Here is a 14,133-nt window from a genome sequence, read left to right as displayed (position 1 = left end):
CTCTGAGGACCTAATACATTTATGTTCGTTTTACTCAAATAATTATTTCACTAAATAAAAGTGAACTGTTTTTAATTCAGTCCAAAGAAAATGAAATTTCTTGAACAACGATTCGCTTACGTCACGAGAAAACTGGGCGTGGTCAAGCCTGGATCAAGACATTTTGAACGGAAGTTGTCCGCCATTACGGCTCACTTACGAATTTAGCTGCTCCATGGCGTTTTTGGCTCCAGGCAACGCGTAAGTTTGAGAATAAATGTCGGGTTTGTGGTATATTCAGTTTTATTTTCCGACATTTACTTGGGACACACAATATTTATGTGCGCTTAAAAGTTTATATTGTTGGCATTTACCTCACTGACCAAACTGTTTGAGTTAGCACGCAAAGCTAACTTACTACCAGTACATAGTAAAAAAAAAAAAGTTAAAAATATTTACACCAGATTTGGCTGTCTTTGAACTAATAAATAAATCTGTGTGTGTGGTATTGTGTAAACATTTCTTAACCCTGCAAAACGGAACCTTTCCGCCATTATGGCTCGGAGTGACTTGATTGGATAAGAAACAGCCAATCAGGATGACTTTCTCCAAGTCTGTGATTGGTTGGTTTGTGGCACATTTGTAACGCTGTGCCATGTTGCGCAGAGCGGAGATAAATTATATTTTAAAGAGACAGTGTTTGATGAAGTCTCACTGCGGCGCGCAGGAATGAAATACAAAAATAACCCCAGACCAGTCAGCCCTTTCCTCCGCCCCCCTCGTGGACGTGCGCATGCGCACAAACGCACTGGACTGTCGTCACGTGACTGCAACCCGAGACACCGCATTTTGAGAACTCCTTGTTTGTGATGAGGATCGTTAGCTTTACAGTTTCCACTGCAGTTATCCGCGACTCCAAACACAATCTTATAGTTAGTGATGATCAGATAAATCTTCATGAAACACTGAAGTTTTCCAGCCAGTTGTGTTGAGAATCGGTTCATTTCTCGAGGCTTCACTTGCTCACTAGAGCCACCTGCTGGTCAAAAGATCAATCATCCAATCACACAGACAGTCCAGAGGCTGGTGGACAGCAGTTCATCAATCCAGTGTTAAAGAAAGATACATTTATAAATATATTCTACACATCTGAATAGAACTTAGAAATTCAACTACACAATATATTTTAGTATATAGAATTAATATATTTTATATATTTCAATGTGGGCGGCACGGTGGTGTAGTGGTTAGCGCTGTCGCCTCACAGCAAGAAGGTCCGGGTTCGAGCCCCGTGGCCGGCGAGGGCCTTTCTGTGTGGAGTTTGCATGTTCTCCCCGTGTCTGCGTGGGTTTCCTCCGGGTGCTCCGGTTTCCCCCACAGTCCAAAGACATGCAGGTTAGGTTAACTGGTGACTCTAAATTGACTGTAGGTGTGAATGTGAGTGTGAATGGTTGTCTGTGTCTATGTGTCAGCCCTGTAATGACCTGGCGACTTGTCCAGGGTGTACCCCGCCTTTCGCCCGTAGTCAGCTGGGATAGGCTCCAGCTTGCCTGCGACCCTGTAGAACAGGATAAAGCGGCTAGAGATAATGAGATGAGATATTTCAATGTTTAGTCTTGTATGAAGGGCAGCACGGTGGTGTAGTGGTTAGCACTGTTGTCTCACAGCAAGAAGTTCCTGAGTTCGAGCCCAGTGGCCGGTGAGGATCCTTCTGTGTGGAGTTTGCACGTTCTCCCTGTGTCTGTGTGGGTTTCCTCCGGGTGCTTTGGTTTCTCCACAGACCAAAGACATGCAGGTTAGGATAATTGGTGGCTTTAAATTGACTGTAGGTGTGAGTGTGAATGAATGATTGTCTCTCTGTGTCAGCCCTGCGATGACCTAGTGACTTGTCCAGGATGTACCCTGCCTCTCGCCCATAGTCAGCTGGAATAGGCTCCAGCTCACCTGCGACCTCACCCTGTAGAACAGGATAAGCAGCTACAGATGGATTATTCTGTAAACCTCGTCTGTAATGTTGCAGGAGGTAATCTGCTACACATTTAAAACTCAGCTCCCCTCTTTTATCTAAACTACCCTTTACTAATTAGGGGGTTTGTGATACTGTGATAGAAATGTCAGTGACATGTTAATTTTTAATATTGAAATAAAAAATGTCCCTCTCATCTCCCTGGTGGGTGGTGTGGTGTGTGTCTTCCTCAAGCTCTGGTCCTCTACCAGAGTCCTGGGAGTTTGAGGGATCTCTGTAGAACCTTCACTGTTCCTCAGACTGCACGCTTCTGGACAGAGTTCTTGGATGTTGTATTTGGAATCTGCTGGAGCTCCTCTCTCTCCCAGTTTGGAGGTCACAGCCCCTAATGCTCCTATCATCACTGGGACCACTTTGGACTTTACCTTCTACATCTGTTCCAGTTGTTTTTTCAGTCCCTGGTAATACACATCTGTCACAACTATACTCTTCTGCTCCTTGTCTACCACCACTATGTCTGATTGGTTAGCCAACACCTGCTTGTCAGTCTGGAACTTGAAGTCCCACAGGATCTTAGCTCTGTTGTTTCTCAGTCACTTTTGGTGGTATGTCTCACTGGGACTTGGGGATGTCTAGGTCATACTCGGGACAGATGTTCCTGCATGCAATCCCAGACACTTGGTTCTTGATTGAAAAGTAATATATGGTATACATTCGAAGGGTGCCAATAATAGTAGCACAAGTTTCTGTTGAAAATAATGACTTCTTGATGAGGGATTTGTTTTTCTCTGAATAAACTTTTCAGTTAAAGATTGGATTTTTCTGATTTTTTTCAGTTTGAGATGAAGCGATTTCATCAAAAGGTGGATGTTTTTAAACCCTTTTACCAATCTTTTCAAGGGGTGCCAATAATTGTGGAGGGCACTGTATCTGTCAAATAACATTTAAAAAAAAAATCATTGATGACAGTAAAATGTGTGGAGCTGTGAATCAGGTTTGTGCTCGACCTGCCCCTGTGGACGAGCCCCACTGTCTCCTGGTAAACAGCAATGTGCTGGATGTGGAAGGAAACATGAAGATGCAGGTCTGGGGAAAGAGTGAAGTGTTGCATCTGTGGAGGTCAGTATAGTCCTGTAGTACTGGATATGGAGGAGAGCAGGAAGGAGAATCCTGACAAAATCAAAACCAGCAGACATAAAATCCTCAACCCAAATAACAGCCACACAAACACCAGCACAGAGTAAATAAAGATTTATTTAAGGCTCAACAAAGTAAAATTTATAGCATGTGACCGAGGTAGTTAAGTGTTCAGCACCAACTGTAACAATTTCAATCCTTTTTTTTTTTCAGTTTTTACAAAAGACAGTAGAGAAACATTTACAGTACAGTAATTTATAAAGGCTTCCACAATAGAAAGGAAGAATATGAGCAGGATAGATAAAGTTTCTAAGAGTGACAGGACATTATTACAGGTCTTTTTAATGGATTTTTTCTTCAGCCCTCTCTATAAAATACACAGGTATAAAGACCAATATTACACATTGCAGTGCAGTTTGTGGCACTAAGGCGTTACACACATTAAGAACATTAAAATCAGATGCTTTTCATTATTCACACTTCTTTAGAACATGAACAAACAATAATATTAATTTCCTGTCAAAATGTAAACAGTATTTTGAGTGGATTTCAGTTTATGACGGGGGGGGTTGCTGAGAGGAAGTGGTTTTCAAATTATGAGTTCAATTCATTTAGATACTGAGCACCAAATTTTACACGTTGACAACTGTAAATTCTCGACATTCAGTGTGAAAATCTCACTGTTCTGCTCTCGACTAGAAATTAATTTTGGTTTGATTTGCTTTGAATTCTTGGTGGCTGCATTTCTTGTGATGATCCCATTACTGAGAGTCTTTACTCCAAAACCTGGTTTCCCTCAAAAGCATGATCTTACAGCGCTGAGCTCAGTGAAACAGAACAGCACAGCAGGAAACACACACACCCCAAACCCTATTAAAATCCTCATCACTCAGGAACTGCTGGTGAGGGAACTGCACCACTTTCAGCCACAAAAACCTGCAGTATACAGAACAAACTGTCCAATATGCTGGTGTAGTGGTTAGCACTGTCACCTCACAGCAAGAAGGTTCTTGGTTCGAGCCCAGCAGTCAACAGGGGCTTTGTGTGGAGGCTGTATGGGTTTCCTTCCTCCAAGACATTTACTCCGCATGGTATTGGACAGAGGAGTCTGTAGAGACCGTTTCTTCCCACAGACCATAAGACCATTGAACAGCAGCACAATCTTATAGCTGGACATGAAACTGCACTTGACAAGACAAAGCTCAGCTCTGATCTGAAATTTAATGTGAGCTCAGGATTTTCACTCCACCCACATATTTTTATTCGATATTACACTGTAAACATCATCATGTCTTACTCTCTCACTCCAGCAGGAAGACACACAGCCACAGTTTGTTTGTTGACAGAGTTCAAGACTTCACACAACCTGAAACTCTCGTCAACCACGTCACTTTGGTCGTTGACATTTTCATCCCCTGGAAAACTATATGTGATCCTGGTTAAAATCTGGCAGGGGCCGGTTCCTGTAAACCCTGCTACACGATCAGGACAACCTGGACCACAACGCTCGACACACCGCGGTCCAGTTTGTGGCAGTAATGCAATAGATACTGTGCGGCGGTGAACAAAAACACTAGATACTCAGCTGCAGCTCCTCATCTGTGGGAGAAAAACACAGAGTTCAGAAACTCCATGCATGAGGGATGGATTTCAGTTTGTGGAGAAGAAAGAGAAGAAAGAATGCAGCTCCAGTCTTCAGATTCTCATCTGCTGTTCGTTATGAAAGAACAGTGATGCAGTGCATTTCCAGGAGTTTGTCCTCATGTGTTGCTGCAGTTCACGGCGATGCGTCATTAAACCACTCTGGGGGAAAAACAAACACAGCGGTGTCGAGTGTTTAAAGAGTTTGTCTTTGTGTGCAGCTCAGATTGATCTCTCTTACTCTCAGGAAGAGACACAGTCACAGTTTGAGTTGTTGGCGGAAAAATATTCATGTTCAAATTCGTCAAAGTGAACTAAACACTGCTAATAAATAATGTAGTGGTTTTAAACATCATTTATGGATCATAAAGGTTCACTTACAGGGTCTCGGGGGGAACAAGCATGAATTCTGAAACACAGATGATGGACAGACAGTTATTATAAAATCTCAGTGCTGTTTTTGGCTTCATGAGATAATGAGTTCATATCAGTTTATTGTCTCGTCTAATTTATTAATTAATATTAAAAATATGAAAACTATTCATCAAATCCTCTCAGAATGAGAAAGTGTAAATCTGTTTTCTGAAAACTTCACATCTGCCTCCTTCCTCCTCTCACCAGAGTTCCTCTTATTCCAGAGGACAATCCCAGCAGCAGCGACAGCAACAAGAGCCACAAGGACACCAATGATGATAACAGTCGATCTTCCACCTGATTCTCCATCTGATCCTCCACCTGTTAAATCAGCACAGAGTCTTTATTCTCCGCTGCAGCAGTAAATCAGCTTTTACCCTTTAAATCTGTAGTTTTATTCGGACCTTTTGGTACTTCTCGGATTTCCTCCTCCCCCAAGCTGCTGTGCTGAACCACGCAGGTGTATTTGTGTTTCTGCAGCTCCTCAGCTGGGACTTTCAGAATGCTCCTCTTCTGGAAGGTTCCATCCTGGTTGGGTAACGTCTCATTGAGCTCAACGTCCTCAATCACATCCTCTCCGTCCTTCTGCCAGGTGATATTCAGGGCTTTGGGGAAGAAACCTGTAGCGTGACACACCACCTCTGGAGAAGGAGAGTGTTTCTGGAACACTGACACCTTGGGACGAACTGCAGAGACACACAGACACAAATTTTTTAAAAATTGTAAATTAAACGCTATTTACCATGTGATAAACATTTTTCTGGCTGCATGAATTATTAAGATGGAGGTATAAATATTAAAAAGAGTGCAGTATTTCTCCTGCACTCCAGCAGTCATTAACCTGCTGCTCACGGTGTACCGGTCAATCTCCGGTATTTTTAGATCACAACACATTTTACAATAAAAAAACATGCAATGTTCAAATATTCACAGGTTGGTCCAGTTTGAATTCTGCTACATATTTAATTAGTGCTGTGCATCTCTATGGGCAGGGAGGAGCACAAGAACAAAATAATTCTGGCTGATTATGATGATAAATTTTTACAGATAACTGTTTCCGGCTGCGTCACATCAACCTGCTGCTAAGCTCCGTAGCTAATGTTAACTACAGCTGTGTTCTGTCACTGAGCAAACTCTGTTCAGGAAACCATGGCCGAGCAATGAAAGAAGGTGAGAATACATCATTACCGTTCTGAATGGGAAAATGAACTTGCTTTTACAGGTGTGAAAGAAAAGACGGCCTGCCATTACATCACTTACCATCTGAAATTCAAGGATTCATTCCCACCCAAAAGTGAAATAGGAGAGAAAAGAATTCAAGAGTTACAACTGGTTTTAAAGCCCAGCCATCACTTTTCACAAAACCCACCAGGAGAGCTAAAGCTGCTACTGAGGAGTCATTCCGTGTTCTCCATCTCCTGGCCAAGCACAAGACGCCCCTTCACCACAGTGAGATTTTTAAAAGAAGCCACGACAGTCACATTATTCACAGACTTTAAAAACTAATACACTTTGTCCAGCAGCGGGAATGAGAAGAGTGGAGTTGTTATCCGAGGGCATTTCTCGATCACTAAAAGGTGAAACTGACTGCTGTCCACGAATTAACAGTGAAAACTGCAGGAAATCAGTGTGAGTGAGTGTAAATGGGAAGGTGTGTGTTTTTATTGTGCATCATGTAAAGATAGTGACACAATGCAAAGTAAAATGGGATTTTTCAATGTAAGCATGCATTACTGTCAAATATAAATTCAAATCATCATTTTGTCATTTAATTTTCTTCATAATTGGTATTTTGTGGCCATAAATAAAATTAACACATTAACAGGGAAAAAGAAAAGAAACGACACTTTGGCTTTCATTTTCTTAACAAAATGCAAACTGAGTGCCAACATTACAGTGAATATTTGAATGCATACTTTGTTTTTTCTTTTTCGTAACACTGGGCTACATACCTGACAAAATGCAAATTTAAAGTAAAATGGATCAATAAAATCAAAATCAGCTGCAAAGTGCAAACGTGTGATTCAGTTTTCAGCTTGGACTCGCTGTCTGTGCTGAAATGTAAATGATCGCTGGTATGAAACTTTTCATTCTCAACTTCACCTCTATGCTAAGTAGCTATGGGCAGGGCTAAGACTTAGGCCACGCCTCCTCTGAATGCGGAGTTAAACAACGTGGAGGACGGAAGTGCAGCGAACAGCAGCGTGTGAGAGATCGCTCAGGAATTAATGACTTCAGCAGAATGTCAGGATTATTATTATAGTTAAATCCAGAAAGGACATGAGTTCATTCTTTAAATGTTTTGATTTATTGTTAATTTTGACACGAATGTTGAATGCTTTAAAGGAAAATTTAAAACGCACAGACACACTGATAGTGCACTATGGGAAGTTTATGACAAAAATAAAAGTAAAATCCAAAGACCATTTTCCATTTCTGTTCAGCTGCAGTTACAGTAACAGAGCAGATCACACACTTTACCTTTCCTCTCCAGAGTCTCTCTGCCGTTAGACACAAACTTCTTTAACCAATAAATACAGTCATCCTCCAGGTAGCTCTTCCAGTATTTAGCTTTAGCGTCTGTAGGATCCCACTCCTTTATAAAGATTCCAGCTTGAGGTTTCGCTTCAGTCCAGGTTCCAGTTTTCAGATCCAAACCCATGAAATCTTCTCCATCATAACCGTACAGATCATATCCTCTAGTGGTGTTATCATCATCGAGCTCACAGCCAAACATCCACTGGAGTGTATGAACTCCTGCACGTGCGCACACACACACACACACACACACACACACACACGCACGTAATGAGGTGAGATCAGATGAGCTGACTTTCCTTCTACACTCTATTCAAACTGCTACACTGCGTTTTTCTACTCGTCCTTTTTACATTTTGTCCTTTGTAGTAGAACAATGTTATTGTCGGTAAAAGAATATTGAATAAATGTGTGTTTTGTGTCCTTCTACACTGCATGGATTCACAGCTCTGTGTGTAAAGTAAAAACACATTCGGATCGTTTTAATCTGTGACCCAAACTGTATAATGGATACTCAGTAGTTTGCCTAAATAGAAAAAACATTAAAAGTGTAGAGAGAAGCTCTTTAGTGTGAGAGTCTGCAGTTTGAGACAAAGCCCAAGGGTTTGTGACTCTGATGATATAATGACCTGCTGCTGTTTAATCGATGTTACAGAACCACTGTGTACTACTGAGAATACAGAACGTTATTTTGCACATCAGTATTGTTCTGTGCTCGTTTGTGGATTCACAATAAATCCTGAGATGATGTCAGAAAGGAAACTGTATTTCTGTGTTACTTTAACAGGTTTATTACACAGAGCTGTTTCACCAGCTTATTAAACTGCCATTGTGTGTGTGTGTCCTTGTGTGCACCATTGATAAAAGCTGAGTGTGTTTCACCCTCACCTTGAGTCTGATTAAAACAGTTCATTATGTGATGCAATCTGCCTCTTAATTTGTAATCTTCATTCTCCATGTGCTCTGTCTCTTTGTACCAGTAATGTGGATCATCAGGGCTGATGTTCTTTGCCCACTCTGTCTTTGGGATCATCTTCTTGTTGCTGGTGTCATAGAACGCAAACTGCTCTTCATCCACCAGACGAGCAGCAGTGAATTCTGTGAAATTTATTCCTGTGACAGCAGTGTGTTGGTACTGCAGAGTGTGTGAGCCTGTGAAAGGGTAAATAGTTTTAGTAACTCATCACAGATAAAGTAAAACGACTAGTGCATCTCAAACAAACAATTAGAATATTGTGAAAAAGTTCAATATTTTCCGTCAGTTATTTAAGAAAGTGAAAAATGTAATATATTCTAGACTCATTACACATACTAAAATGTTTCAAGCATTTTAAAATTTTGATAATTATGGCCTACAGTGTGCAAACCCCCCCCCCAATATTCAAGTATTCCATTTTGAGTAAAACAGTATAAGCACCGTGTATCTCTCGGTCTAGTTCAGTTGATTGTCTTCTGGACAACTGTCGAGTCAGCAGTCTTCATCACGATTGTGGTTGCATAACCACAATCATGGCGAAGACCGCCGACTCGACAGTTGTCCAGAAGACAATCATCAACTCCCTCCCCACAAGGATCGTGAGCCACAGGAGGTCATTGCTGAAAAGGCTGGCTGGAAAAAGTACACAAGCAACAGGGACGAGTGCAGCCTTGAGAGGATCGTCAAGAAAAGTTGATTCAAGAACTTGGGAGAGCTTCACCAGGAGTGGACTGAGGCTAGTGTCAGTGCATCAAGAGCCACCACGTACACAGACATCTTCAGGAAAGAGGCTACAACTGTCACATTCCTAATATCAAGCCCCTCCTGAACCAGAGACAGCGTCAGAAGCGTCTTACCTCGGCTAAGGAAAGAAAGAACTGGACTGTTACTCAGTGGTCCAAAGTCCTCTTCTCATCTCATCTCATCATCTCTACCTGCTTTATCCTGTTCTACAGGGTCGCAGGCAAGCTGGAGCCTATCCCAGCTGACTACGGGCGAAAGGCGGGGTACACCCTGGACAAGTCGCCAGGTCATCACAGGGCTGACACATGGACACAGACAACCATTCACACTCACATTCACACCTACGGTCAATTTAGAGTCACCAGTTAACCTAACCTGCATGTCTTTGGACTGTGGGGGAAACCGGAGCACCCGGAGGAAACCCACGCGGACACGGGGAGAACATGCAAACTCCACACAGAAAGGCCCTCGCCGGCCCCGGGGCTCAAACCCGGACCTTCTTGCTGTGAGGCGACAGCGCTAACCACTACACCACCGTGCCGCCCCAAAGTCCTCTTTTCAGATGAAAGTAAATTTTGCATTTCATTTGGAAATCAAGGTCCTGGAGTCTGGAGGAAGAGTGGAGAGGCTCAGAGTCCAAGGGGTTTGAAGCCCAGTGTGAAGTTTCTGAATCGAGCGTATAAATGAAAATATTTTTCAGAAGTTGGACATTTCTGTCCTGTCAATCCATTTGTGATTGATCTTAGGAAATATTCTAATATTCTGAGATACTGGATTTCTGATTTTCATGAGCGATGAGCCATCATCAAAATTAAAATAAAAAGGCTTGAAATATTCCAGTTTACATGTAGGATGAATATAAAATATATGAAGGTTTACCTTTTTTAATTAAATTATGAAAAAAATGAACCTTTTCACAACATTCTAGTTTTTTGAGATGCACTTGTATAAAGAAAGATGCATCAATTCTGTAAAATTCAGAATTATGTCACCAACATCCCCACCTACTGACTGAGTTAATAAGGTGCACACACACCTCTATGGTAAATGTCATCTAAACTCAATAAACTGTGTGAGATATGAGTGTCACTTCCTGTTAGCAGTAAAAAGTGCTATTACTCTGCTGGCATGAGGAATAGTGCTTTTAATAACAGCTCCATCACAGGATGCACTGTGGAATAATTCAGGAAGATTTTCAGTGTCAGATGTGAATTCATTTGCATTTAATGCACATCATTTCCAAAACTTACAAGAACAGAAACAGTGGGACTTCCGGTAACCGCATGGACCTGATGGCTGCCTGGGTTCTGAGCTCTCCGACAACTTCCCAATTTTACCAAATATTTAAGTCATTTCACGCCAAGCAAGCACCGTTTTTTTTTTTTTTGAGGGCACCAGCGGTCAGCTAAAATGCCAGATTCAAAGGGAAAGTCGGTTAAAACTCTGAAAGACGAAGATACTAAATCCATTGCTGAAGTCGTCAGAGCTTTGCTGCGCGAGGAGCTGGAAGCTAGCATGCAGCAGGTGGCTAATAGGCTAGATGGCGTGCAGACAAGCGCTTACTTCACTGACCATGAGGATTGTTTCGGTTGAAGGCGAGCTTACTACCCTGAAAAAGGACACCAAGAACGCCTCTGCCATCATCTCCAACACGCAAGAGAAGTTGCAGAGTTACGAACGAAAAGTTTGCAGACTTAGAGGACCGTAGTAGGAGATGCAACATTCGGGTCTACGGTATGCCAGAGAACGCGGAGCAGGATGCGCCAGTGCAGTTTCTGGAAAGGATGATCCCAGTGTGGTTTCCTGCACTAAAGCACCTGAATCCTGAAATAGAGCGAGCCCACAGGATCAACAGCCGGGGCTCACCGAAGGAAGGAGATCGACCATGAGTTTTCATCTTTTGCTGCCTTCGCTTCTCCATGCGGCAGTCCATCTTACGGGAGGCGAGGAAACATCCACCCTCAGTCGGCAACCGAGTGCTCCGGTTTGCTGCGGACTTCAGCGATTACACAGCCAAACATCGCAGATCATTCTCACGGGCAATGGCTATGGCATGCGAGAGGCTTTCCTACTTTACCCTGCCACTCTCAAGATAAGATCTGGGCAGTCCACTCATCTTTTTTCCTCATCGGCAGACGCAGAGCTGTTTCTGGACCGTGACCGCCCCAGCGATGCTATGGAGGATGGGTCGGCGGTTGGGCGCTCCCCGGCGGCCTCGCCCTCTCCAGACGATTGTCCCCAAGAGCCAGCCGGTTTACAGGTTTAAGCCTCCCGGCTGGTCAGCCTCGCTGACTGTAATGTGCGGCTCTAAGCGTAGTGTTATGCTGCGCAGTTTATTTTAAATGACAAGATTTTTTTTTTAGCGTCAGTATTATTCTCATATGGTTATGTTTACCATAAAGCAGGATTACACAACAATCATGTATATATGTGTGTGTGTGTGTCTCTGCAGTATCTGGCTCTGATTTCTAAGTTGATTGTGTGCTTATTTGGTTGGACATTTGGGATGTTGCTGGGCTCAAGTTCTGTATAGCCCTAGGTTTTTTCCTGGTTGCGGACTATTTTGTTGGGGGGGGGTGATGTTGATGTTAAATGTGTGTGGTTTTTTTTCTCTCTCTTTTTCCTCTCTTTTGGTTTTTTGGGTTTATGGTGGGTGGGTGGGCAGATGGGATGGGCTCCCTCAGAACCTTACTGCTTATTTGGGTTTATTACAAACCAGATACATACATTTACTGTTGACATCAATTTATGACTGATTTAAATACACTGGTTTGGAACACAGGTGGCCTTAATGCTCCACGTAAACGCGCTAGTGTCCTTGGCTTATTGAGGAGGATAAAGGTGGACATAGCACTACTGAGTGAAACTCACCTTCTGAAGGCTGATGTTAGGAGACTAGCTGACAAATTCTATCATGTCATAGCATCCTCCTCTGCTAGAACCAAGGTACGGGGTGTGGCCATAGTGGCTAAACGTAGTTTAAATATTAAAGTTCTGGGCATATGGGCAGACTCATCGGGGAGGATAACTATTGCCAAAACTGAATACTCTAACAGGAAAATTGCCTTGATGTCAGTTTATGCACCTAACCAGTTTGATGCAGATTTCTATATTATGCTCACTGACGTTATGCTACAGCTTGCAGACTATATGTTTATAGTGGGATCAGACTTTAATGCTGTATGGGATCCAGCCTTAGATAGATCAGGTGCTTCAGAGACATCGGACCAGAGACAGGCCTCAGCTGCTCTGCAGTCTTGGGCTCGCAATACTGGTCTTGTTGACATGTGGCGCATGGTCAACCCTTCTTTGAGAGATTTTTCCTTCAAGACATAAGACGTTTTCTAGAATTGACTACTTCTTTGCCTCCCCCCATTTTTTTGGGTAGCTTTGACGTACACATGTTACCCATAGCTTTGTCTGACCATAAAGCCATCTTTCTGACTGCTTCATTTAATAAGCTCTCCTCTCGTGCTCCTATTGCACAGAACAAGACAACACTATTATTTTCATGGATCTAGACCTAGCCACCTGCTTGCTATGCAAATTCGTGCTACTGAGCAATTTGCAGATATCCCAGCCATTAAGACCCAGCAGGGGCAAATGACCACTGACCCTAAAAGGGTTAATGATACATTCAGATCTTTTTACTCTGATTTATATAGATCAGAAATAAGCTTTAATAAAACTAGATATGAGGCATTTCTCAACGGGGTTGAATTACCATGTTTAACAGAGGACGATTCCACACAACTGGCTGAGCCTATTACCTGAGAAGAACTCAAAGCCGCGGCCCTCGATATACAGAGGGCCAAGGTACCTGGATGGGACGGCATTCCCCCTGAGGTCTATCTAACCTTCTGGGACATTCTTGGCCCTCTATTGCTTTCTATGATTCAATACTCGATTGAGCAGGGCAGATTCTCCAGGGACGTCAATATGGCTCTCATATCCCTACTACTAAAAAAGGATAAAGAACCAACTGACTGCAGCAGTTACAAACCCTTAAGCCTACTTGGTGCAGATGTTAAAATCTACGCCAAAGTCCTGGCTCGCCGATTACAGAGCTATATGACATCTCCAGTTCATTGTGACCAAACTGGTTTTATAAAAGGTCGCCTAGCCACTGCTAACCTCAGACGTTTACTACATATTATTGATGCTAGCAAAGATGATGACATGCCAGCGGCAGTCATGTCTTTGGATGCAATGAAAGCCTTCGACAGACTGGAATGGTCGTATTTATGGGCTGTCATCAGTGGCGATCCTAGAGTGATTTACTCCCCGGGCGAAACCCCCTGCTGGCGCCCCCCCCGCCCGTCATGTTTTTTTTTCGGGGTTTTTTTTGGGGGGGGGGGGACCTTTTTTTTGGGGGGGACCTTTTTTTTTCGCGCTCGTGCCGCCCTGCGTTGGGCTCTGTATTAGCCAACAGAATGTTAACAGCTTTACATGGTCGTTTAAACATTTCTCGTCGTGTGTTGTACGTCGTGGACACGCGGCCCGTTATAAATTTGCTGTTACCAGAATGGCAATGATCAAGTCGTAATGTATTACTTAAGACTCTGTGTAATGTCATAGTAGTGTAGTACTATGGTAGTAAAGTCTTTTTGATGACTAGTACAACGTTCCGCTGGCGGGATTGTGCATATTATGGGGCAACGACAAGTTAGGCACACACACACACACACTGATGAGGTCACCTGCGCAACTTTGGTATTGGGCTTCCCCATCCAAAATG

The 14,133-nt window shown here is 42.9% G+C and overlaps 1 protein-coding gene and 2 long non-coding RNA genes across 4 annotated transcripts in view; 2 read left to right on the top strand and 1 right to left on the bottom strand.

Annotated features, from left to right (window-relative positions):
• Positions 1-157: 157 nt before the first annotated feature.
• On the top strand, positions 158-8,595 carry LOC132872800 (uncharacterized). Of its 2 annotated transcripts, XR_009651491.1 has the most exons (3): positions 158-240; positions 5,345-5,498; positions 5,618-8,595. It is a non-coding gene; the product is annotated as an uncharacterized LOC132872800 (long non-coding RNA). The 2 variants fall into 2 exon arrangements; XR_009651490.1 differs by having other exon boundaries at positions 5,345-8,595.
• On the top strand, positions 1,310-2,755 carry LOC132872801 (uncharacterized). Its single transcript, XR_009651492.1, has 2 exons — positions 1,310-2,002; positions 2,180-2,755. It is a non-coding gene; the product is annotated as an uncharacterized LOC132872801 (long non-coding RNA).
• LOC132872798 (patr class I histocompatibility antigen, alpha chain G-like) overlaps positions 3,182-14,133 on the bottom strand; it is a 36,422-nt gene continuing 25,470 nt past the window's right edge. Inside the window, exons 2-7 of the mRNA XM_060907886.1 lie at positions 8,564-8,827; positions 7,619-7,894; positions 5,542-5,823; positions 5,342-5,458; positions 5,105-5,132; positions 3,182-4,885 (exon numbers count right to left, since the gene is read on the bottom strand). Of these exons, the coding sequence (XP_060763869.1) occupies positions 4,876-4,885; positions 5,105-5,132; positions 5,342-5,458; positions 5,542-5,823; positions 7,619-7,894; positions 8,564-8,827 (977 nt within the window). The 3' untranslated portion in view covers positions 3,182-4,875. The remainder of the gene's footprint in view (positions 4,886-5,104; positions 5,133-5,341; positions 5,459-5,541; positions 5,824-7,618; positions 7,895-8,563; positions 8,828-14,133) is intronic.

This window comes from Neoarius graeffei, chromosome 24 (assembly GCF_027579695.1).
Source record: "Neoarius graeffei isolate fNeoGra1 chromosome 24, fNeoGra1.pri, whole genome shotgun sequence".
NCBI classification, from domain to species: Eukaryota; Metazoa; Chordata; class Actinopteri; order Siluriformes; family Ariidae; genus Neoarius; species Neoarius graeffei.
Note: the sequence above shows the minus strand (reverse complement) of the source record. Positions and strands in the feature narration are given on the sequence as shown.